At 50.4% G+C, this 25,399-nt stretch overlaps 1 protein-coding gene across 5 annotated transcripts in view; it reads left to right on the plus strand.

The window, feature by feature from the left end:
• Window positions 1-25,399, plus strand: part of IQSEC3 (IQ motif and Sec7 domain ArfGEF 3) — a 75,565-nt gene that overhangs the window by 2,471 nt on the left and 47,695 nt on the right. For all 5 annotated transcript variants that reach the window (XR_009549564.1, XR_009549563.1, XM_060190319.1 and 2 more), the window contains one exon: window positions 24,912-24,995. Coding sequence is in view for 2 of the 5 variants with exons in the window: in XM_060190319.1 (XP_060046302.1) it covers window positions 24,912-24,995 (84 nt within the window). In the remaining 3 variants the exon portion in view is untranslated. Of the gene's footprint in view, window positions 1-24,911; window positions 24,996-25,399 lie in introns of those variants that run through there.

Genomic DNA, 25,399 nt, shown 5'->3' on the forward strand with positions numbered 1-25,399 from the left:
GAAGGGCTGGGCAAGGACTTTGCAGCAGCCTCCAAAGTAGCAGGACTGCCATGTGCTCTTGCTGGGAACCTGGGGGTCTGAGAACTCTCCTAGCTTCCTACCCAGCCTCCATGAAACACCCCCCATGGCAAAACTAGAGCTGTGTCAAACTGTTCTTTCCTTCCTGCCCCCTCATCTTGCCTTTGTTCCTTAAGGAAGCAGAAGAAAGCTGAGAAATAAGCAGAGTGGTGGAGGAGAGTGGAAACAGGACATGGTTGAGGAAGTTGTGCTAGGCTGTACGAGGTTCATGTCATCAGTAGTACTTCCTCCCCTGCTTCCTCCTGAACACCCCTCTCCGAAATCCATATACCCAAAGACTTAGTGAGCATATATGTACACAAGTCTCATCTCTGGCAGGAGTGGTCCCCCACTTGAAGTCACGGACTGCCCTGCTTGTTCATTGCCCTCTGTCTGTGCCTTTCTGCCACAAAGGACTGGATGCTACCAGCAGCAGGGAGAGCACTCCAGGCAGGCAGGGGTGAGAGGGAGGAGCTGAACCAGCAGCCAGCAGCCTCTCTCCAGCACTTCCCCTGCATTAGTTCTCTACTGGGCATAGTAGAAAGAGAGCATGGTGACAGGAGGGGGGTGTTTTCTGATCATGACTGCAGTGTGAACATCTTCCCTCCTTCCTCACCTCCTCACCAACCATAGCTTCATGAGGTGAGAAGACAGGCAACACTGAAACAGGGGTGGTGGTGGTAGGGGGGCTAGCAGGAGCTAGGCCTTGCTGTAGACAGTTCACCTCATTGCACAGTGTTTCTTGCTCTCAGCTCCTCTTTCTGCCCAAAGCCAAAAAGGAGAGGCCAGGGCTGGGGAGAAGCCACTGCTTACTTGTCATCTGACCTGATACCGTGCAGCTCACCTCTCCCCTCCCCCTCCCTACCCCCATGGATCCCAGAGGTGGTAGTGGCCATGGAGGTCAGAGCCAAGCAGGAAGGGCTATGGGGGTTGGTGAAGAGAGTCATGTTACGACAAAGAGACAGTCAGGGGTTAATATTCTTTTTCTGCAGGCTTCCCAGCTCATACCAAGCCCCAGCCCCCACTACTTTCCCTCTTAATGAAAGCAGCAATCTGAGCTTCCTCTTGATTTTTCTAATCAAGGCTGGAAGCACCTACAGAATTGATGAGCCCTCCCTAGCTGAAGCCGGAGCACCCCCTCACCTGGCAAAGCTTCCCCCCTGGCCAGGGAAGCACTTGACTGCCAAAGCTTCCCTGTGACCATGGCCTCTCTGTGTGTCCATCTCCCCTGCTGACCACTCAGTGTCTATGCATCTCAGGGCTCATTCACATTCCTGAGTCTATAGGAACAAGATTCACACAGGCTGCCAGGACTCATGCCCCTGAATCCCGCCCCAGCCCCTGCCCTGCACACTCCCTCCAAGTGGCTGGCAGGTCCTGTCCTCTCTTCTTTCCTCCTTTGCTGTCCTTGTCAACTCTTCTTCTTCCTTCCCTCTTCCTCTTTCTCTTTCCTCTCCCTCAGATGCCATCTCTCTCTCTCTCTCTCTCTCTCACCTGTATCTTCTCTTCTCTCTCTCCCCTCCTCAATCTCTCTCTTCTCCCTCCCTTGCTCCAGCTCAGGCCCCACAGGGAGGCCTTCCTCCTCTCTGTCCCAGTCCTGTAATCATGAACTAAGCCGTGAGCTCCACATTTCTTTGGAGTCATGGAGGCTGCTGTGGGAAGCTATCATCTCTGTGAGTCAGGGCCATCTGCACGGACGGGACAGCTCAGCTCTGACCTGTCTTGGGTGCTACTCAGGGAGTGTACAGTTAGTCAGTCCATCAACTCAATGGGTCAGATGTCCAGTTGCTTTATAACCCTGTCCTGGGCATGAGTGGGAGAAATCCATAGTCCACATCTGCCAAGAGCCATCTAAGCATGTACTAGCCAGTGCTCCCCTCCTTCAGAACAGTACTGGGTGAATGTACAAACCACATCCAGAAGCGAGGTAGGGGGTGGAGTGGGGAGGAGGGAAGTTTCTGGATTGGAGCAAGGTTTTTTTTCTTTTTGTCAGAAATAGCCAAGGATGCCTGGGCAGTGCATCAGAGGCTAGGAGGTGAGTGCCTGGAGGTGATTCATGGCAGGTGAACATCATGGCTTCCTCTCCAACAGCCCCGTACCCAGACCCACCCCCACCCACAACCCTACAGGATGAGCTCCATCAGCAGGTTGGGGTGTCAGCACCCAGAATTATCCCTCCTCATATCATGGCTAGGAGGACTGCTTGCTGGAGCAGTGTACCCACTTGCCTCCCTTCCCTGTTCCTTTCCCCCAAGCAGGAGTGGCCCAGGGAGGGGACAAGGAGGGGGAAACAGTGGGGCTGAGGGGAGGTGACTGCTTTGCTGATTCACCTTTTCAGTGTTCCAGGATGCCCAGCCCCTCCCCACTTCCTCCCCCAGGGAGCACCTTTCAAGAGGGACAAGCAAAGCCTGCCCTTTGGGGGATGCAGTGTTGTGCCCCCTCTCTCCCTCCTCTCTGCCTCTTTCTTTCCTCCCCTAGACTTCTGCAAGCCCGCAGCCACACCCTGGAGCTTCAGGGGCACCATGCTCAGCTCCCTGCTGGCCAGGAGAGCTGTTGTGCTGACTCAGCAGATCTCTGCCAGTCTGAGCTGGAAGGGCGACTTGTGAAAGCAGCAGAGGGGTCAGATCTGGGTGGGAAGGGATGAGGGGGTGACAGAAGGAAAAGCGGGAGCTGGGATGAGCTGCTGGATTCAGTCTGGACAGAGGACCCAGATCCTGATTTCAAATCCATCTAAAGCTTTGCAGACAGAGCTCTCTTGTCAGGTAGAATGAGCATTTGGCCACCAGGACCCACCCCTCCTGTCCCCACAAAGCTGTACACAGGGCAGCTGCAGCTGCTCTGGACAGCTGCTCTGGAAGGGGGTTCTTCTACCTGGTAGAGCCCAAGGATTCTGAGGCCACTGCAGCTCCTGGCTCCTCTGCTATGTCCCCAGCACACTGCTGCAGAGAGGTGCACCCACTGAGGGAGGGGCAGCTCTCTTCATCTCAGGTGCCACAAGGATGGGAATGGACAGAAGGAGACGGCCAGCTCACCAGGCTGAATAGAACTAAGTGCAGCCATGAGGTCACAGCCATTTCAAGACCTAGGTGATGAGGGGGTTGGGCACTGTGGGCACACCTGCCTTGCCAACTTGCAACCCAGACCTCACAGCCACTCTCTGCCTCCCTTTCTCCATTTTCAAAATGAGGTCAAACAGCTGAGGAGAAACTTAAAGATGAGGTGATATCCATGTTCAGTGCCACAACACTGTATGCCAGAGCTTAGCACTGCTTGCTCACTCTCATGAAGATAAATCCATCTTTAAAGCTTTTATTTAGGGAGTCGGGTGATAGCGCAGCAGGTTAAACACACATGGTGCAAAGCGCAAGGACCTGCATAAGGATCCCAGCTTGAGCCCCTAGCCCCCCACCTGCAGGGGAGTTGCTTCACAAGCAGTGAAGCAGGTCTGCAGGTGTTTATCTTTCTCTTCCTCTCTCTGTCCTCCCCTCCTCTCTCCATTTCTCTCTGTCCTATCCAACAACAGCAACATCAACAACAATAACTACAACAATGAAACAACAAGGGCAACAAAAGAGAATAGATAAGTAAACTTTTTTTAAAAAAATACTTTTATTTAGTCTCCCAATAAAGGAAAAAAAAAAAAAACCTTTTAGATTGTGGGCCTGGGTGGTGGTGGCTCACTTGGTAGAACCATGTGCAAGGAACCAGGTCTAAGCCCCTAGTCCCTATTTCCCCATTCTCTTTTAGTTGTTCTTATCTCTCTAAAAAAAAAGGGGGGGGATTTGAGCTGGGTGGTGGTGCACTTGATTGAATGTCTATGTTACCATTCACAAGAATCTGGGTTCAAACCCTCCACTATGTGCAATTGGGGATGTGGGTGCCATTCTTTCTCTTTCCCTCTCTGTTTCCTCTTCTCCTTTCAAATATGTCTCTGTCTTATCAAATAAAATAGAAAGAAAACAGGGGAAATGGCTGCCAGGAGTGGGAATTCGTTGTGCAGGCACCTAGCCCCAGTGATGTAACCCTGGGGGCAATAATAATAAAAAGAAAAAAAAGAAGGAAAAGAAAAAATTTGAAGTGGTATTATGTTTTCTTCAGGGCACATAGCAAGTGTTCAATGTACCACAGCATTCTCTGCAGATTAAGAAGCCAGGCTTGTCTGCAGGAACTCTGCTTCCAGGGCAGGGCACCTTCCTTTCTTCCAGCCCACCATTCTACAGGTCATCTTTCCACCCCCAGTCCTCCACTTCTGGGCAATGTGTGCCCAAGCTGTTCCAGACACGAGAATGCAGTGCTTCCCTTAAGACATAGTCGGCCAGGGCATTTCCACCCTCAGTCACCTGTGAGGGTCTTTCCCAGCTGGGCAGTGCCCCCTTGGTCCAATTTCAGTCCCTTCTGCTATCCTGTGAGGTCACCTGTACTTCTCAGGGCATTATAAGGATCTGCTCCAAGGTCATAAGGATGACTGTCCCCTCTGTTTTCTCTTTCTTTTCCTTTCTTTTCTCTTTCCTTTCTTCTTTCTTTTCTTTTTAAGAGACAGACAAGTTGAGAGAGAAGGGGGAGGGAGATATCACAACACAGAAGCTTCCTTCAATGCAGTGGGGCCAGGCTTCAACCTGGATCCCACACATGGCAAAGGAGTGCACTATCCAGGTGAGCTACTTCACCAGACCCTCCTGCCCATTTTCTAAATGGAGAAACTACAATCTCATCACACAGGGACTTGTCAAGGACAGAAGTAGAAGTTGAGGGGTTCGGAGTCTGAACCAGAATGCTTCCTCCCACCCCAGAATGAAAACTAAGCCCATCTCTCAAACACTTCCACTCCTCCCATTCGTCCATTCCCTCCATCTCTTGCAGCCTTGGGATAGGAGGGACAACTGAGAGGGATGAGAGAAAGGCCTGAGGCCTTTGGGCTTTGGGGGCTCACTTGGGGAGGGGGGCTCCCTGTTCAGGGAGGCCTCTATTTTCTCTAACCATGCTCAGAAGGTTCCTGAGTGGCTTGTGGAATATCTTCTAGCAAAGACAAAACAGATGGAGATGGCAGATGACGCACTTCTACCTTTCTCTCCCAGGTGGTTGTGGCTGTGATGACATCAGTAGCCATGACGTGTTAGTGTGTATGAGTGTGTGTGCTGGCTATTATTCTCTGTCCAGAATACCCCATCTGGGATGGTTACATAACTCTGCTGAGCACATGCCCAGCAGTAGCTGCTGTGGACAGAGAGTTCCCAGGCCTGTCCACACCCAGCTCATGTTCTCCCTGGCCACAGCTGCAGGGGCTGAGGGTGCTGTAGAATCTGGACCAGGGCCCCCAAATTCCTGGGGAGTTGAGCTAATATGAGCAAGGTTATTTGGTAAATAAACTATGACCTGAGAGGGAAGTGCTATGTGGCAGAGCTGAGAGCAGAAGCAATTCTCCTAATGTTCCACAGTGACAAAACCCATCCAGGACACTCACAGGGGCCAGGCTGGGCTCACAGCCAGCACATGGCCTGGGGGGAAGTCTCCCCTGATCCAAAAGCTCCACCCTCAGAGATTCCACTGGGAAGCTCCAGGTCAATCCCTTGACTAATGCAGCTGATCCCAAGAAGAGAGGAAATGGAGATGACCATCTCTTGTCTGACCCTGGCTCACATTCTGGCAGTCTTGGCAGCTGGCAGAGGAACTGTCTAGGGAATGGGGCACCAAGACCCAGTGCAGACAGGGGGCTTTGGCAACTGGTGAGCTGGTGAGGCAGGCTGTTGGGAGCCCACATGATCTTTCTAGAAGCTGCCTGGTTTGGGCCTGGTGGAGCAGAGAGGACCTGGGCACAGCTGTACTAGGCTGACCAGCAAAGTACTTACCTAGGCTCCGAAGGGTTCCATCACACATGTGAAAGCCACAGGGCAGGAATTGAAGAAGCATACTGGTGCCAGCAATACCCTCTTGACCCTTTCTAGGATTAAATTTTTAAAAAAATGTTTACTCATGAGAGAGAGAGAGAGAGAGAGATTGAGAAGTAGGGCATCATTCTGACACATGCAGCACTGGGAATCAGACTCAGAACCTCATGCTGGAGAGTTCAATATTTTATTCACTGTAACACCTCCTGGGTGATATATATATGTATATATGTGTGTGTGTGTGTGTGTGTGTGTTTTCCTGGATGGCAAAATAAGGTAGCAGAACAGAGGGAGAAGAGGGACTGTGTGGGGGTCAGGAAGGTCTGAGCTCAGCCCAGCTCCTATGTGTGTGTGTGGAGGTGTCCAGCAGCTGTTCAGACTGGACCTTAGGCTTAGCTCCTCAGGCCACATGGGGTTCAAGCCCACCCCAGTCCAGTTCAGGAGCAGGGAGAATCCTTTTCTTCCCCTTATGCTGTCAGGGCAGTGCTGGGAGGTGGGTGGGTGAAGCATGGGGGCTGGGCAGGTGGGCAACACACAGGCCAACATGTCACAACACACAGTACATGTGACAGCCTGAGCTGGAGCCTGCTGGCCTCAAGGTCCTGCTCCTTTCTCTGTGCAGCTTGCTCTACTCCATGTGGACAGATGTGCCCCCCCACTCTTTTGGGGTGCATCTGTAGTGTCACAACACTGTTTCTTCTCTCTCTCTCTCACATTGCTTTTTACCAGAGTCCTTTCAGCTCTGACTGTTAGTGGTGCTGGCAACAGAACCTAGGACTTTGAGCCTCAGACATGAAAGTCTCTTCGCAGTTTCTATGTATTTTTGTTGTTAAAGAGGTCTTACTGCTCTGGGCCAACTTTTCAGCTAGAGGAGGGACAGACATTCCAGCATTGAAGCTTCCTGGGCCTTGAGCCTGGGTTATGCACAAGGCAAAGCAGGCAACTTTGCAGCCCCATCTGCTCTGTCTCTCACTCCCTGTCTCACTCTGCTTCAGGTATGAAGGCGACAGGCCTCTGAGATCACCTGGAAGCTTCCTGTCAGGGCACACACCGAAGGCAGTGGCCAGGGAGCCAACCCCCGCCACCCCCACCCCCCCCCCCCGAGATAAGTGATTCCAAGCCACCATGATTTTCATTCAACATGTCAATTGGGCGCAACGATTATTTTCAAACAGCCCAACAACACAGTGTGCAGAGCTGCTGGGAATCTCTGCTCGCTCTCAGCTCAGTGGTTCCTGCGCACAGCCTGGGCTGTGATGAGATGCCTGGAAGCTTCCGGGGCTGAGCCCGAAGAGAGGTCTAGGGAAGTGGGGAGGGAGCTGGAGTGGCAGCACTGACAGGGGTACCCGCTTCCCAATCAGGGGGCCCTCAGGCTCACTGTCCCTAGCTTAGGCTTGGAGCACTCCCTCCCTGCCCCCCTTCTTGGCTCCCCCTTCTGCCGGGTTGCTCGCAGGTGCAGCCCTTCGCGCGCGCTCTCCTGGAGCATAGCGTCTGCGACAAAGCAGGTTCACTGCAGAGGGGGGGCCTGGCTCACGTGCGGAACCTCCTTCTAGTGTGTGTGTGTGTGTGGGGGGGGGGGGCTCACTCTCCTTTAAAAAAAAAAAAGCTTCAGTTCGGCGCTCGGCTCGCAGGCCACAAAGGGTAAGGAGGATTCTGCACCTCGCATTGGCCGCTACCCCCCACTTTACCTGCAGCAGCCCGAGAACTCCCCCTACTGCCCCCCAAGTCCTGCCACCCCCCACCCAGTCCTCAGGGCCTTCTCCGCAGGGGGGTGGGGGGGCTGCAGCGGGCGCCCTGGCGGGCGGGGGCGGGGGTGAGGAACGCGCACGCGCCCAGCGCTGAGTCACTGCCCCCGCCTCCCTGGGCTCCCTGCCAGAGCACCGCTTCGTCCCGGGTCTGGGGGCCGCACCCGGACCCTTGGGGCCTCCAGCTGCGTCACCGCCCACAGCCTCCTCTTCAGCGGCCCCTCCGGGGGACCCGACACCCGGGAAAAGCCCCCCCCCCCAAGCGGAGGACTACCCGGCTGCATATGTATCACCCCCCCACACGCACGCCAGCAGGGAACATGAAGGCGACACATCCGGAGAGGCCCAGGAGGTCCACCCAGCACTCAGCCCCCACCTGCCTGGCTCCTCAAGTACACCGCCCCTCGAAGCCAGGGAACGCTCCCCCGCTGGCCGCCTCTTCCGCTCCAGCTTCGAGAATCCGGGGATCTCAGAATCCTGCCTGGCCCGGGGTGGGGAGTGGTGTCCTGCTTCAGCACCCCGCCCTGAGCGCTCTTGACCACTGAGAGCAGGGCCCCCACCGGCCTGGATGTCTACCCTGTAAAGAGAGAATGTGGGCCGCACCGCGCTCACAGCACCTCTATGCACAGTCAGGGCCAACTCCTGGCAGCAGAGAGCACAGCCAGTAGAGCACACACTTCACCTTTGGCCGGGACCCCATTTCAACACCCTACCCCCATATGGCAGCACCATGCAAAAGATGGGTTCTCCAGCTGTGGAGCGATGCTGTGGTGTTTCTTCTTCTCTATCTCTCCCTCCCTTTTCACTTTCTATCTAAAAATGCATACTAAATAATGAGAAAGCCTCCAAGGAGTAAAGGAGCCATGTAAGCTCAAAGCCCCTGAGGTTACCCTGATGGGAAAAAAAAAAAAACAAACACCAGGTAATGCCAGTAAAGTGCCAGGTCACCTGGTGCCTGGCTGATGGTGAAGGCTTAGGATACAGAGGGTGTTACTTTGGACGCTGGGTAAGAACTGGGTCCCACCCTGGTTTGCAGTGGCCTTCAACACCCTTCCCCCTCCTTTCTCCTCTAGCAGTCCCTGGGGGCATTAATACAGACCCCTTCCCCCTCTCTCTCCCAATCTCTGGTTGTGGGGCACCATGAACCAGTAGCCTCCTGCTTCAAAGGCCATGAGGGCCTCACCTCACCACTGCATTCTCAGTGGAGTGCTATGATCCAAGGTTGGGGCCAAGTATGGGGCCTGGGAGCCCCTACAGCCTTTCTCCCACACCTGCTGAGTTCAGAGGCCCCCTAGGAAAGCCTGGTGGGTGCCCAGGGCCACAACTGGGACCACTTTAGGTGGGAAGGGCAGGCCTGGGATGCTTGCCAGCTGCAGGCTGTGTCCCCAGGAGGCTTCTGCTTTAATTAGGAAAAATACCGGGCTTTCCACGTGGCACTGCTAACTTTCATTTTGCCTATCTGGTTATGTTCGAAAAAATTAATGGCTTTCAGGGCCATTAATTTGTTCACTCAAGCACACAAGTTTGAGTGAACATATTACAATGTGCAAGGACCCAGGTTCAAGCCCCAGTGCCCACCTCCAGAGGGGGAAGCCTCACAAGTTGTGAAGCAATGCCACCAGGGTTGTCACTGGGGCTCAGTGACGGCACTATGAATCTTCTGATTCCAGTGGCCATTTTTTTCTCCCTTTTTCTTCCTTCCTTCCTTTTTTTCCCTTCAGTTTTACTATTTGTTATGGCAGAGAGCAATTGAAAGGGGAGGGGGCAGATAGAGAGAGAAAGAGCTACCTGTAAACCTGTTTCACTGTTCATGAAGCCCCCCCCCCCCCACAGTTGGGGAGTAGGGGCTTGAATGTGGGTCCTTGTATATGGTAAAGTGTGTGCTCAATTGGGTGTGCCATGGCCTGGCTCCTCTCTCTCTCTCCCTATCTTCTCTTTTTCCCTCAATTCCCCTTGGTCTCTATCCAAAATAAGTAGATAAATTTCTTTTTTAAAAAAATTTTAAAAATTTATTTTATTTTATTTTATTTTTCCTCCAAGGTTATTGCTGGGGCTCAGTGCCTACACCATGAATTTACTACTCAAGGAGGCTGTTTTCCTCATTTTGTTGCCCTTGTTTTTGCCTTTGTTGTAGTTGTTATTGTTGTTATAGCTGTTGTTGTTGTATAGGATAGAAAAAAATCAGGAGGGGAGGGAAGACAGAGAGGGGGAGAGAAAGATAGAAAGAGAAGAAAGAGAGAAAGACATCTGCAAACCTACTTCACCGCTTGTGAAGTGACCCCCCTGCAGGTGGGGAGCTAGAGGCTCAAACCAGGATCCTTATGCCGGTCCTTGCGCTTCGTGCCACGTGCGCTTAACCCGCTGCACTATCGCCTGACCCCTGATAAATTTATTTAAATGACTTTATTCATTTAATTCACAAAAACATGGAGTGAGAGAGGTGGGGGGGGAGATGGACGTCAGAGCATCCCTGGCATATGCAGTGCTAGGGCTTGAACTTGGGACCTGGAGCTCGTGAGTCCACAGCTCTGTGGCTGTACCACTTCCAGTGCTGCTGGTGATGTTCTGGAAGTCAGTTGACTCTTCTCAGGTATGTAAAGTATCAGCATAACATAATGACTCTAAAAAGCTGCTCAGGTTTCAGGGAAAAGTGTCACTATATCTCTGTTTCCAGCCCCCCCCCCCAAACTGGCCACACACAGGTTTCCTGACAAGACCCGCTGTCAGTGGTGCCTTTAATTATCAGTGCACAGAGAAGCTATGCTGTGAGCCCTCTGCACCTGCTTTACTTGCCCCCATCTGGCCTGTTTTGGGGTTCAGTAAGCAAATAACTGTTTCCTGTTTGTTAATGACTGTGGTGCACTCCATTGTACAGCTGTGATTCTGGCTCCTTCCTTGTCTGCTGAGAGTCTGGGAGGTGAGTGCTGCATGACCTGTCTGTGTCAGCACCCATGGAGTGCTTCAACGCCCCTGCTTCAGCCCGACCTGGCCAGGACTTCAGCCTACACTCAGGATTCATTCTCACTCTGCTTCCTCTCACACCCCCATCAGACTCTCCAGTGTTGACTCAACTGCTGTCATTGCTGCCCTGCCCTAAGCCACCACCATCTCTCAGTGACTCTGCTGCAGCCCCTCCCTCTGGTTCTCTGGTTAGGGGGTGGGAGAGAGACACCTACAGCACTGCTTCACTGCTTGTGAAGCTTCCCTCCTGCAGGTAGGGACCAGGGGCTTGAACCCAGGTCCTTGCACGTGGAAACATCTATACATAACTGTGCCACTGCCTGGTCCCTTTAATATATTTTTTCATTTATTGAATAGAGATAGATGGAGGGAGATCTAGAGGGCAAGGGGAGATAGAGATGGAGAGGGACAGAGAGATACCTGTAGTGCTACTTCACCTTTTGGGAAACTTTCCCCCTGCAGGTGGGGATTGAGTGCTTGAACCTGGGTCCTTACACAGTGTAACATGTGCACTTAGTCAGGCTCACCACCACCCAGCCTCTTATTTTATTTTATTTTATTTTATTTTATTTTATTTTATTTTTTAACCATAACACTGCTCAGCTTTGGCTGATGGTGGTGCTGGAGATTGAACGTGAGACCTCAGAGCCTCAGGTATGAAAGTCTTTTGCAGAATCACTAGGCTGCTCCCCAGACCCTCTTTTCCTTTTTGATAGGGTCAAAAAAGAGAGAGAAGGTGAGGCACCTGTAGCACTGCTTGAGAAGTTCCGCACTCTGCTTGTTCCCTGCTTGAGCCCAGACAACTGCACATGGTAACCTGTGTGCCACCACTGGCCTCCTGGTGGGTTTCTGTTGAGTGGAGACTGGAGAGTACTTGGGGTGCGTGTGTGCTCCTGTGAAAGCTCTGGACGCAGTGTGGAGTGAGTTCAGCATGTGTGGAGCTCTGCAGCTCATCAGGGGTGTGTGAACATGCTAGCAGTTGAGGAGCAGTGTGGATGTGGGGCTTGGAAGCAGGGGGGCCCTGGGGGTTATGTGAGCAGAGCCTGTGGCTGGGAGGTCAGTTGAGTGGCAGGGCTGAACACTGGCTGGATTCTTTGGGCTCTAAGAGTCCACATGGTGGGCTGTGTGAGGTCAAGGGTCACCTCCCCTGCCTTTGAGGAGTGTGGGCAGGGTAGGTGCTGGAGGCAGCCAGCAGCAGGAGAGGGTGTGGGGCTTGGCTGTGGCTTCTCAGCGCCTCACCAAACCTCTCTGAGCCTTAGTTTTCTCGCCTGTCAAAACACATCAACTGTAACAGTAATAATTATGTAACATGTAGACTGTTATACAACTTTACTATGATTACTGCTATTATCCACTGAGGTTACTCATTTTTATAGATTTAATTAAAATTTTTCAGACAGAGGCAGAAAAGTAGAGAATACGTAAGAGTCCACAGCATCCAAGTTTCCTTCAATGGGAGCCGGGTATGAACCTGGGTTGCATGCATGGCAGAGCAGGGCACTGTCCAAGTGAGCTATTTTGCCAGCCCTTATAGATTTTTAAATTATTTATTTTATACTTTAATTTTTTATTATGTTTATTTATTGGCTAGAGACTCTCAAGCCTGAGGTCCTGAGTTCAGTCCCCAGAGAAGTATATGCACCTCGAACCCTGGACCTTGTGTATTGTAACCTGGGCTCAACCAGGTGTGCCACCGCCTGGCCTCTAAATTATTTATTTATTTATTTTTATTACCACCAGGGTTATCACTGAGGCTCAGTGCTAGTACTACAAGTCCATTGCTCCTGGGGGCTATCCCTCCATTTTTTCTTTTCTATTTTATTAAAAATAATTTTGACAGAAGCTTCCCCCCTGCAGGTGAGGAGTGAGTGCTCAACCAGGTGCCACTACCTGGCCCCCAAGATTATTTGTTTATTAATGAGAGGGTGGGGGGAGAGAAAACCAGAGCCTCATTCTGGCATATGCTTTGCTGGGGACTGAACTCAGGACCTCAGGCTTGAGAGTCCAGGGTTTTATTCACTGTGCCTCCTCCCGGGCTGCCAGGGGGATTAGCCTTGGGTGTCCCAAACACTTTGAAAATGAGCAACATGGCAGGACACATTGTAGTTTGGGACAAGTCCTCCACACAGATGAATAGCGTGTGCCCAGGATTGGCTCAGTTGGGCAGGGCTGGAAGACCTGGTTGGCCTGAGCTTGGCCCCCCAGCAGCACCACCTGCCAGGTGATGATGAGGTCAGCTGTGTAGGGGCCTCCAAGCACTGGTGTGGAGTTCCTGCTGGGCTATCCAGCCTGGCTCTCAGCAGAGGCAGCTGAGTTAGACAAGCAGGTCTGAGATTGACTACTGAGTGCCTGTGGGGCTCTGCCAGCCCCGTGGGGAGAGGGTGTGAAGGCTGGAGGCAGCTGGCCCTGGGCTGGGCAGGGGGAGAGTGTGCAGTGTGACCCTACTAGATTAAACCTGTTGGGTTGATGTCAAGGCTGTGTGACATTAAGTAAGTGTCTTACTTTCTCTGAGTCTTTTACTCTACAAAACCAGCATCAGCATGAGTGAACATCAGTCAAGGATGTACACACAGCCTTGGGCATAATGTGCATACAGCTCCACTGCTTCTGCAGGCCCCTTTCTATAGGGACAAAAGAGGGGTGAGGAGGGAGAGTAAGAGTGGGGGGAAAGGAGAGACACCTGCAACTCTGCTCCACTGTTGGTAAGCTTTCCCATTTCACAGATGAGGAAGCCAAACTTTGTGAGTCTTCCTAGACTGCAAAATAGCTCACTTTGTAAAGCATATGACTTTGCCACGCGTATAAACTCTGGTACCACGTGGGGCAACATAGATACCAACAGGAAAAGCTGTATGGATGGTCAAGTGGTGTTATTGTGTCCCTCCTCTCTGGGTATTTGTCTATCTCTTTTATTTCTCTCTCCGCTCTTCCTCCTCTTCCTTTATTTTCTCTCTCTCCTATTATTTTTTTAATATTTATCTATTTATTTTTCCTTTTGTTGCCCCTTTTTTATTGTTGTTGTAGTTAGTGATTGTTAGGACAGAGAGAAATGGAGAGAGGAGGGGAAGACAGAAAAGGGGAGAAAAAGACACTTGCAGACCTGCTTCACTGCCTCTGAAGCAACTCCCCTGTAGATGAGGAGCTGGGGGCTCGAACCTATAAGAATAGGAGAGGGATGGGAGTCAACCCGCTGTGCTACTGCTTGACTCCCATCCACCACTCATGAAGCTTACCCCTATAAGTGTGGAGCAGGGGCTCGAACCGAGGTCCTTGCAAACTTGGTAACGTGTGCTTAACTGGGTGTGCCACTGTCCAGCCTCCAGCTTCTTTACTCCTTAAGATTTGTTTATTTATTTATGAGAGAGAGAGGGCTGGAGGGAGAGAGAGAGAGAGAGAGAGAGAGAGAGAGAGAACATGAACCAGAGCATCACTCTGGCAAATGAGATGCTGGGGATTGAACTTGGGACCTCATGCTTTTGGGTCCAGTTCTCTAGCTCCTGAACCACCTCCTGCTGAGCTGCTTTAATTTTTTGTAAACAAGTACGTGATCTTCTCTAAATCAAATAAATGTGCTGGACACACTAGTACACAGAACTAGCCGACTCAGGGCAGTTCCTGTGGGGAATGGGGCCTGAGCTCTTCTGCCTCCAATTTTTCCCCTTGAGCTCAGTGAAGCCGATGGGGAAATGGGGCTCCTGGGATTAGATCCCAGTGACCACAAACCCAGCCAAAGACCCCAGGGCCTGCAGCTGGCCCTCAGGAGCACAAAGCCAGGCCCCTGGGAACTGTGGCCTGTGTGGGAGCAAGGGCCAGAAGGTGGCCTTTCATACTCACCCCTGGGAGAAGGGGCAGAGAATGACAGGGGTGCTGGGGGGGACTCCACTTGGGGAGCTCAGCCTTTTTGGGCCTGGGCTGAGGAGCACTGAACCTTCCCCAGGCCTGGACACAATGGGGACATCAGCACCTTCTTTCTGCAACCACTTACGTGGTGGGGATCATTCCAGAAGTTTCTGTGATAGAGCAGAGGACATTTACTCCTTCCTCCACTCACTCCCACCCCCACCCAGGGCCTGGAGGAGGAGTGGGAAGATGGGAGGAAGAGCCAAGATGGCATCTCAGAGGATTAGGCTGGTGGTGGAGATGGGGCCTGCGGCTCCCTGTGGTGACATCTAGTGACACCAGGGATTGGCATCATGAGGTCTTCACGGGCTGACTGTCTCCCAAGGAAGCTCCACAGCATGGTCCTCCCACAGGGCCATGTAGTGAAAGGACCAGGGCCGTCTTGTTGCCCCCTCCCCACCATGGGGCAGCAGTGGTGTGTGTGTGTGGGGGGGGTGGGGGGCTTCTCTGCCCAGGGTCACTGCTCTGCACTCCCAGGAGAGCTGGACCCTGAGGCCCTATTCCAAAGCGCCCCCCCCATTTTCTCCTTGTCTTAGTTCCCCCCTCCCCATCTTTCTCTGAAGGCAGGGAGGGGTGAGCCTTCTGGTGTCTGAAAGCCCATCCCAGCAAGAGAGGAAGGGAAATACAACCTGGTTTTTTTTGTTTGTTTGTTTTGTTTTTGCTGCTGCTGCTAAGGGGTTTTATTAATGAGATGATCTGGACACAATGCAAGGAGTGAAGTCAGACAAGGAGCCACTCAAATGCCTCCCAGTGATGGACTGAGAAAGGAGAAAAGTGGTACACCTGGTAAAGCACGCACATTACCATGCTCAAGGACCCTATTCAAGCTGCTGCTCCCAACCTGCACTGGAGAAGCAGTGAAGCAGGGCTGCAGGTCTCTCTGTCTCACTTTCTCCTCTCAGTTTTTCTCTGCCCTTGCAAATAAAGAGAAAAAAAAAAGGAAAGGAAAAAGTGGTTGTCAGTAGTGGTGGGTTCATCTTGCAGGCCTTGAGCCCCAGCGACTATCCTGGTGGGATAAAGAAGGGGAGTGGAAAAAGGGGAAAATCTTTTGTCCTGAAATATCATGGAGATGAGCCACATGGAGCTACACTTAGTGTCATCAAGAGCCACAGGAGCCAGCAGCTGAGTGGAAAATGAGAGGAAAGAGGAGGAGGAGGGGAAGGAGGAGGTGGGGTGAGGAGGCAGGAGGAGGGGGAGGAAGGACAGGAGGAGGAGGGGTGAATGAGGAGGAAGCAGCCTCTTTGGGGACAGGCAACTCAAACCTGGGAGCACACAGAGGCGTCTCAGGCTGTAGAACGTTTTGTGGGTAGGGCATGGGGGTTGGCATGTGAGCGTGTGTGTGAGCATGCATGCATGTGTGTGTGTGTGTGTGTGTGTGCGTGCACACACTCTATACTCTGTACACAGGCAGACTTTCCAGCCAAGAACCCTGGGTATTGACAGGGAGAGGCAGGCATGGAGGGTCATGTGATGCATGCACAGAGAGAGAGGCCAGCACACTGCTCTCAGAGGGAACATGAGCAGACTGGAGACCACAGGTTGCAGCGGCTCCACTGTGAGATCTCCACACACCACTCTGTCCAGCTGCACGCCTGGGGGGACAGATACTTTGAACTGAATTAATTAATTTGTTTATTTTTGTTAGGACAGCGAGAAATTGAGAGGGGAGGGAAGATAGGGAGAGAAGGAGAGAGACATCTGCCCCCCCACCCCCCCACCCCCGCTTTACCACTTAGGAAAAGCTTCCTCCCTGCAGGTGGTGAAACCTGGGTTTTAATAGGGAGCTTGAACCTGGGTTCTTGTGCATGGTAACACACACACTTCACCAGGTACGCCACTACCCAAGCACCTGTTGCCTAATTGTTTGCCTTCCTTGGAAGAATCTTTATTTAATCTGGAATCGGTCTTAACATAGTTACTCAGTTTCTTTGCTGCTAATGTGTAGGTGTGCCTTCTATATTTTGGAAATGAACTGCTTAACTGATACATGTGGTTTGTACATAATTTCTCGCTTGCTGTGAGATGCTTTCTCATTCTGTTGATTATTTCCTTTTCGGTGCAGGAGCTTTTCAGTTTAATTCAGCCCCACTTGTTTATTTTGGTCTTTTGTTGCTGATACTTTTGATCTCATATTCTGGAAATTATTGCCGAGACCAATAGCCCAAAGCTTTCCCACTCCATCTTTTCCAGTTTCCACTCTTTCATTCAAGTCTTCCATCTGCTCTGAGCCAATCAATGTCCATGTATAATGTGAGGTGTGGGTCCAGGTTCATGCCTTTGCCTGTGGACACCCAGTTTTCCCCCAACATCATTTGTTAAAAAAATTATTCTCAGCCTGGGTGCTACAATGTGGAAGGACCTGAGTTCAAGGCCCTGGTCCCCACCTGCAGAGGGGAAGATTCAAGAGTGGTGAGGCAGTGCTGTAGGTACTTATCTTTCTCTCCCTCTCACCCTACCTTCTCTCTCGATTTCTCTCTGTCTCTACCCAATAAATAACAAAGAGTGGCCAGTATGTGTGCTTGCGCCTCATAAACACAAAGTCTGTGCTCCACTGAGCTACACTTCAGCCCAAGTGGCTGGATTATTGCCACGAGGAACATTTGCTGCTATGAATAGTTTTGTGTCAGTACATACATTCTTCACTTATTTGGGGTAAATATCTGGGGACAGTGTTTGAAGTGTTTTTTATTATTGAGTTGTAGGGAATTATTAATTTTTCTAAACAGTGTCTTTCAACATATGCTTATTTTGATGAAGATAGACTTGTCTTAAGCTTTTCTCTCATTTGGTTTGTACTTTTTCTGTCCAGTGTAGAAATCTGTATGCAGATCATTTTCTGTGTTGTTTTTGGAGTAGTTTTCTCTCCCTTTTCCTGTTACTTAAGGTTTATGATCCATGTGATATGACTTTTTTAGAAATGGTGCAAAGTGCCTTACCCCATGGGACTAGCCTGCTATTTTCACCAAGAATTGATACATATTTTATTTTTAGTTCCTTGCTGGGTTCCATCAATCTATATAACTATTCTTATAACAACACCAACCTGTCTTGATTTTGGTAGTTTAAAGATTCAAGCATACATGGTCAGAGTTCTACATCTTGTTTTTCAAATTCATGCTGACTCTCAGATTTCCCTCAAATTCCAGGACTAGGGAGAAAGCAAGGATATCTTCCCCCAGTCAGTATGTCTAGAGAAGGCTTCCTAGAGGAGGTGAGCAAATTAAAAGAAAGTGGAAAAGAAGAAGAGGAGGAGGAGAAAGAGGAAGAGGAGGAGGAGGACGAATAGGAAGCAGCAGCAGCAGCAGCATGGCTATAGGCTCTATCCTTGTGCCAGCTTACCTGGAAAAGGCTTTTATGATTCCCTCCAGCACTGGATTCCCTTCTCCTTCCCATCAGCCAGCTTCCCCCTTGGCTCTCTCTTCCTCCAGGCAGCCCCTTCCTCAGCCTCTTCACAGCTGCCCAGTTTTATCAGAAACAGAGTTCTTTCTCCAACTAAGCCCTGGAGCCCCTCTTCCCAATGGGCTCCATTGTTTCCTCTGAAGATCTTGTGCCCAGATCTTGTCTGGGGGTGGCCAGCTGCTTCTTCCTCTGCTGCTTTTCTCATTCTGGGTAGGGGACCACTTCACATTCTGTCTCCCCTCATTCCCCTTCCCCCGTGTCCCCCCCTAAGCCAGTAAGGATGTTGCCCAAGGCCACAGTTTGACTCTGACTAGAGTCACATGACTCTGACTATGCCCAGGAACCATCAACTCCAGAAAGAAGCTTCAGGCTAGGTTCCCTGAGGCCCCTGTCCTGCTGGGCATGCCCATGGGAAAGGCCTAAGAAGAGACCCCACTCTTTTTCCAGATGTTTCCCTCCCACTCCAGAATTCCTGGTGTCACAGCCTCAGTTGTAGCCCCACTACAGCACGAGTGATGTCTCTATAACTGTGCCTCACACACCCCCCATGATCCAGGGGGTTTGGGGGCTGTCTAGTTCCCATCTCTGAGGATGCATCCTCCCCCCAAAGTCTGGTGCTGCATCCAGGTTCCCCAGGGCTGACCACTTCTCATCTTCACCTCTGCAGAGGTAGAGGAGACAAACAGGGGTGAGGCCTTGGTTCTGCACCCACAAACCCAACTCACCCCAATATCCACTGCAGTGAAATGGGGGTAAAGAGATACTCTGCCCACCCCCCATCTGCCTCTGCTGATGAATCAGGGACAGTGAGCTGGGTGAGAAGAGTGTGGAGCTCCCTGGAAGGTTCCAGAAGCAGCTGGTGCTTTGTGTGTCTGGATAGAGCTCAGGAAGGCCCTGAACATCACAGGAAGAACCCCTTCTCTCTGGGGAACTGGTGAAGCAGAGGGGCTGGGTCACAGAACACACAATGTCCCTTCCCCTCACCGTGGGCTGTCTATTCTCGCTGGCTCGACACAGCCTGGGGCTGTGGGCACAAGGCCCCCACTTCTGCTGCTGAGCAAACTGAGAGTCTGATGGGGCCTTTGATGGATGGTATAGCCCCACCCCCCATCTCAGTGGTGGTGGCTGTCCCCTCCCCCCAGCTGTCAGGGATAGACAATTTCACCTCTGCTCCTTGGGGGATTGGGGAGTGAAAGGGCTGGGACCCAGTCTTGGGGCTCAGGAGGCATCTTCTGAATGGACAGCGTGAGGCTGAGCTCTAGGTCCAGGCAGAGAAGAGGGGACAGGCCACCCATTCCTCCGCAAGTCTCTTAAGGCCTCAGTCAGCCAGGAGCTGCATCCACTGTTTTGTTAAATTAAATCACTTTATTGGGGAAGTGGCGGTTTACAAGGCTGTTGTTGCCACAGGCTCACAATTTCGCAACTCCTTGTGACACGTGCCCATGTCCCCTCCCAACTCCCCGCCCCCAGGACACTGGGTCCCCACCACCTCCCAGCCTCCTCCTGTCTCCCCCTGCAGTCTTTGGATCCTTGGATCTGCTGCAGTAGGTTACAGATAATCAGAACTTCACCCTTTCTTTGTTTCTTAAGCCCCACCTTCAAGTGAGATCGTCCAGTGATGCTCATCTTTCTCCTGGCTTGTCTCACTCAACATGATTCCTTCAAGACCCAGCCAAATGTGGGAAAGGAGAAGATGCCACCACCTCTTACAGCTGAGTAGTATTCCATTGTGGCAGACTCCCCAGCTTCAGTAACCACTTATCCCTTGGATATTTGGGTTGTTTCCACATTTTGGTTATTACAGACAGAACTGCCATGCACATGCCATGCATGTGGGTGGACAGAGATCTCTTCAGACAGGTGCTTTTGTGTTCTTTGGACAGTTTCTGAACAGTGTAGTAGGTCCACCTCCATAGGTGATGTGTGTGTTCTCTTGACTGGAGGAGGCTCTGGGGCCAGGACCAAATGTGAAACACAGCACCTATTGGACCAGATACCATACAGGCACAAGACCTCCAGCCCAGGCCTGTAGGGCAGACCATGAGTGCCCATTGCCAGGAGCCTTTTAAGATAGAGTAATGGCAGCTAGACAGTGGTGCTCCTGTTAGAGTACGCTCATTACCATGCATGAGGACCAGGGTTTAAGTTCCCAGTCCCCACCTGCAGGGGGAAAGCTTCATAAGCAGTAGCGTGCTACATAGTGCTGCATTATCTCTCCTTTCTGTCTCTTCCTCTTTCACCCTACTAAAAAAAAGCAAAGTGGTGGTGGTAACAGATACCATTCTTCTTCTAGCGTTTGCCAGTCAACAGCATAAAAAGTCATCACAGGAAGTGCAGTGCATCTAGAAGGAATACTCACCTTCCAGGGGCCTCGCTTTCCTCTTCTACAGAATGAGGTGTCAGTGTGTACTGCTTTGCCATGTGCAGGACCCAGGTTCGAGCCCAGCCCCCACTGCATTGAAGGAAGCTTCAGTGCTGTGATTTCTTTCACTCTCTCTCTGCCTCTCTGTCTCTATCTAAACAAACAAATAAATAAGCAAAGTTCACTGGCAGTCCAGGCAGTGGTGCTGTGGATACAGTACTAGACCTTCAAGCATGAGGTCCTGAGTTCAACCCCCAGCATCACATGTGCCAGAGTGATATTCTGCTTCTTTTTCTCATCAGTAGATAAGTTTTTTTTTCTTTTACTTGCCTCCAGGGTTATTACTGGGGCTCGGTGCCTGCACCATGAATCCACTGCTCCTGGAGGCTATTTTTTTCCCCTATTGTTGCCCTTGTTTTTTTTTTTTTCAATCGTTGTTGTGGTTATTATTATTGTTATTGATGTTGTTGTTGTTGAATAAGACAGGGAGAAATGGAGAGAGGAGGGGAAGACAGAGAGGGGAAGAGAAATAGAGACACCTGCAGACCTGCTTCACCGCTTATGAAGTGACTCCCTTGCAGGTGGTGAGGCGGGGGCTTGAACCAGGATCCTTGCGCAGGTCATTGTGCTTTGTGCCACATGCGCTTAACCCACTGCGCTACCGCCAGCCCGACTCCCAATAAGTCATTTTCAAAAAGAAGTTAACATGTAAAAAGTGCTTAGAATAGTACACATTGCTATCAATAGTAGTATATGTTAAACATTATAAAATACTAAGATATAATCATTAGCAGCATTTTGCTACTCTAATTTTATCATCTATCAATCATATTTTTTAATTAATAGGCAGAGAGAAAATTTTTTAAATTTTTATTTGTTCGGGAGAGAGAGAGAGAGAGAGCCCTGCCCAGCTCTGGCTGTATATATATCAGAGAAATTGGGAGGCAAATAGGGCAAATAGAGAAAGATAGACACCTGCAACACTCAATGAAACTTCCCCTCGGTAGTTGGGGACTGGGTGCTAGAACCTGGGTAATGTGCACTGTAACATGTGCTCTTAACCAGGGCCAGCACTGCCTGGTCCCAAATGATGTATTCTTCATAACTTCTAAAATCAGCTGCAAAGACTCATACCAACATAATATGAGAGAACTTGCTCTGGTCTCTTTCACTCTCTCTGTGAGCTGGTGAGGGCTTATGTTTCCCCATGTCCACACCGGTACTGTGGTTGTTCCTTTATCTTGTCTGCCTGTTGAGTAGAAATGGCATCTAGGTGTTGCTTTAGTTTGCATTTCCATGTATATTAGCAAGGTGGGACATCTTTCCATGTAATTACGGACTCTGGATTTCCTCTTTGCTTAACGTCTACTCATATTCTCACAGCTCATTTTTTTCTAGTCTTTGCCTTATGAATCTGCAGGAGCTTAATATAGGTGGTCAACTTGCCTTTTGTCATATGTGTGGCAATTATACTATCCCAGTCTGTCATGAATTATCAGGGCATATATTTCATATGAGACATTTACTTTTAATTATTCAAACATTTTCCCCCTGCCTTTTCTATTTCCACTTTATTTATTTATTTATTTTCCCACACAAAGCCCTGCTTAGCTCTGGCTGATGGTGGTACTGGGGATTGAACTTGGGACATTGGAGCCTCAGACATGAGAGTTATTTGTAGAACCGTTATGCTATCTGTCTTGTGCATACCATTTTTGTCTTCAAAGTTTTCTTAACTGGTTAAATCTTAGGGAAACCCTGTAGGAGAGAAGCATCAAGAATGGTGGGGCAGTACTACAGGGTCTCTCCTTCTCTGTTTTTCCCTCCCTAGCTCTCTTTCACTATCTAGTGTGTGTGGGGGGGGAGACCTGCCAAGCATAGTGGAGATGTGCAGGTACTAAGCCAAAGTGAGTGATCTCAACACTTAGGCTGTATTCCTAAATTACCTTGTCACCCCTCCCCTTGTTCATTTCAGTGTCACCTCTCCACAATTTACATCCACATTAAGGGTAGGCTGCAGTTTTATTCTCTTCTGTGAAGACAGATAATCAAATGCAGTTCATGAAGCACAGGGGTTCCCAAGAGATGCTGGGAGGTGCCTTCCAAAATCCATGGCAAAATAGCTCATGCGGGTAGTGCACTGCTCTGCCATGTGCATGACCCAGGTTCAAACCTGGCTCCCAACCACATTGAAGGAAGCTTCTGTGATGTGGTCTCTTCCACTCTCTATGCCTCTCTAGGTGAAAAAGGGAAAAAAATTGGGATTTGGAGGTCAGGTGCAGACCCCCACTCCTTGACCACAGAGCTATGCTGATGCTGTTTGAAAAACTGGACAGAGTGCTCTGATGCTACAGGAAGACCAAGCACCCCTGTCTTTTTGGACCTCCTCAAGACTGGCATTCCTAACCCCGAGGGCCGGTGCTTGCTGAGTGAGAGGAGCAGCAAGTAAGCATGACCTTTTCCCAAAGCAATCACAGCTGACAGCCTCAGTGTCTCAGAGCCAGGAGGGACAGTGTGGGGCTCATGGCCTTCGTTCTGGCTGCAGAGTTGCCCTTAGCTTTCAGAAAGAGCTGGTGACCAGGATCCAGGTCAGACCCATGACTCTGCTCCACCGGAGGTGGAGGTAGGCATGACTAAAAATCTCCCCCTGGTGCTAATGAAAGGAGGGTGAAGACCACTTGAGACTACTCCCTCACCACAAGAGTGAGCCCCTGACCAGGTAACTCAGGTAGCACCCAGCACCCACCAGCCCTGGGTGTTGAGCCAGAGGCCCCACAGTCTTGCTAGGATGTCCTGAGTGTGCAGATGCTCACCTAGGAACATATAGATCCCTGTGTGATAGGTAGCCAGACCTCACTGTGAGAATCTCACAAGGCAGAGCAGGATTAATGGTGGGTGGGGAGACCTCACACATAGAGGGGGTGCAGAGTAAGAGTGGGTAGCATCATGCTTATTTATTTAACCAGAGCCCTGCTCAACCCTGGCTCATTGTGATGCTGGGATTGAACCTGGGACTTTAGAGAATCAGGCAGAAAAACCCTTTCGCAGAACCATGATGCTGTCTCCCCAGCCTGGGAGGGGGCACAATGGATAAAGTATTGGTCTCTCCACCTTACAAATAGGAGAAAATCTTTACATGCCATAAACCAGAAGAGGCTAATAGACAAAATATATAAAGAGCTCACCAAACTCAGCGACAACAACAAAAAAGACCCCATCCAAAAATGGGGAGAGGATATGAACAGAATATTCACCAAAGAAGAGATCCAAAGGGTCAACAAACATGAAAAGATGCTCCAAGTCATTGATTGTTAGAGAACTGCAAATAAAGACAACAATGAGATACCACTTCACTCCTGTGAGAATGTCATACATCAGAAAAGGTAGCAGCAACAAATGCTGGAGAGATTGTGGGGACAAAGGAACCCTTCTGCACTGCAGGTGGGAATGTCAATTAGTCCAACCCCTGTGGAGAACAGTCTTGAGAACTCTCAGAAGGCTAGAAATGGACCTATCCTATGATCCTGCAATTCCTCTCCTGGGGATATATCTTAAGGAACCCAGCACACCCATCCAAAAAGATCTGTGTACACATATGTTCTTGGCAGCATAATTTGTAATAGCCAAAACCTGGAAGCAACCCAGGTGTCCAACAACAGATGAGTGGCTGAGCAAGTTGTGGTATATATACACAATGGAATACTACTCAGCTATTAAAAATGTTGAATTAACTTTCTTCACCTCATCTCGGGTGGAACTTGAAGGAATCATATTAAGTGAGATCAACTAGAAAGAAAGGAATGAATATGGGATGATTTCATCATAGGCAGAAACTGAAAAACAAAAGCAGAAAGGAAAACACAAAGCAGAACTTGGACTGGAGTTGGAGTATTGCACCAAAGTAAAAGAATCTGGGGTGGGGCTAGGGGTTCAGGTCCTGGAACATGATGGCAGAGGAGGGCCTCGTGGGGGTTGAATTATTATGTGGAAAACTGGGAAATGTTACACATGTACAAAGTATTTGTTATTTTACTATTGACTATAAATCATTGATCTCCCAATAAAGAAAAAAAAAGCATTGGTCTCTCAAGCCTGGAGTCCTGAGTTTGCTTCCTGGCATCACATGTGCCAGAGTGAAGCTCTGACTCTCTCCTCCTTTCTCTTATAATGATAAATAACTAGACCTTTGGAAAAAGAAGGGCCAGGCAGTGGTACTCTTGGAAGAGTGCACATGTTATCACACACTAGGATGTGTGTTCCAGCTTCTGCTCCCCACCTGTGTGTGTGTGTGTGGGGGGACTTCACAAGCTGTGAAACAGGTCTGCAGGTACCTCTCTGTCTCTTTCCCTGTATCCTCTTTCTCTCAATTTGTCTCTATCAAATATAAGAAAAATAAAATAAAAAGAAAAAAAACAGGCAAAAGTAGAGTCGGCAGAGGTTTGGGAGGGAAGTGTTTGCAGAGGCCTTATGAGGACTTTGGTGACAGTGTTGGGGCTGTGCCACCTTCCCTGGAGCAGGGCTGGGTGAGCTCACCACAGCGGACCAGGCTTGTCTTGTCTAGCTGTCTGTCTGTGCTCTGACCGCTGCTCTCTCTCTCCCCAGGAATGAGACGGTGCTGCACCAGTTCTGCTGCCCTGCTGCAGATGCTGAGCAGAAGCCTGCCTGCTCTGACCTGGGCTCCCACAGGTGGGTCTCCTGGGCACTCCCTTCCTAGGCACTAGGCACACATGGGGCTTGGCGGGGCTAGGCTTTGCTCTCCTCTTCCTTCACACTTCTACCACTCTTTCCCTCCTGGGGACCCAGCTGAGCAGTCTTGAGCCTCTCAGGCCATCACACCCAGTTCAGACACATACCTGAGCCCCCCCCCACACACACACACACAGATACCCCCTCCAGGTAGAGGCTAACAGCCTGCACACATGTTGCCCAGCTGCCTGTGCCCACCCTCCCTCCTGCTCAAACACCTGAGGAGCCTAGGTGACTGACTTTAATTTTAAGGGGTTTTGTTTAGATGTATTATCATCAAGGGAGAGAGAAATATAGAGAGAGGAAATCAGAGCACCATTCTGTACATGTGATGTTGAGAATCA

Source organism: Erinaceus europaeus, chromosome 4 (assembly GCF_950295315.1).
Source record: "Erinaceus europaeus chromosome 4, mEriEur2.1, whole genome shotgun sequence".
NCBI classification, from domain to species: Eukaryota; Metazoa; Chordata; class Mammalia; order Eulipotyphla; family Erinaceidae; genus Erinaceus; species Erinaceus europaeus.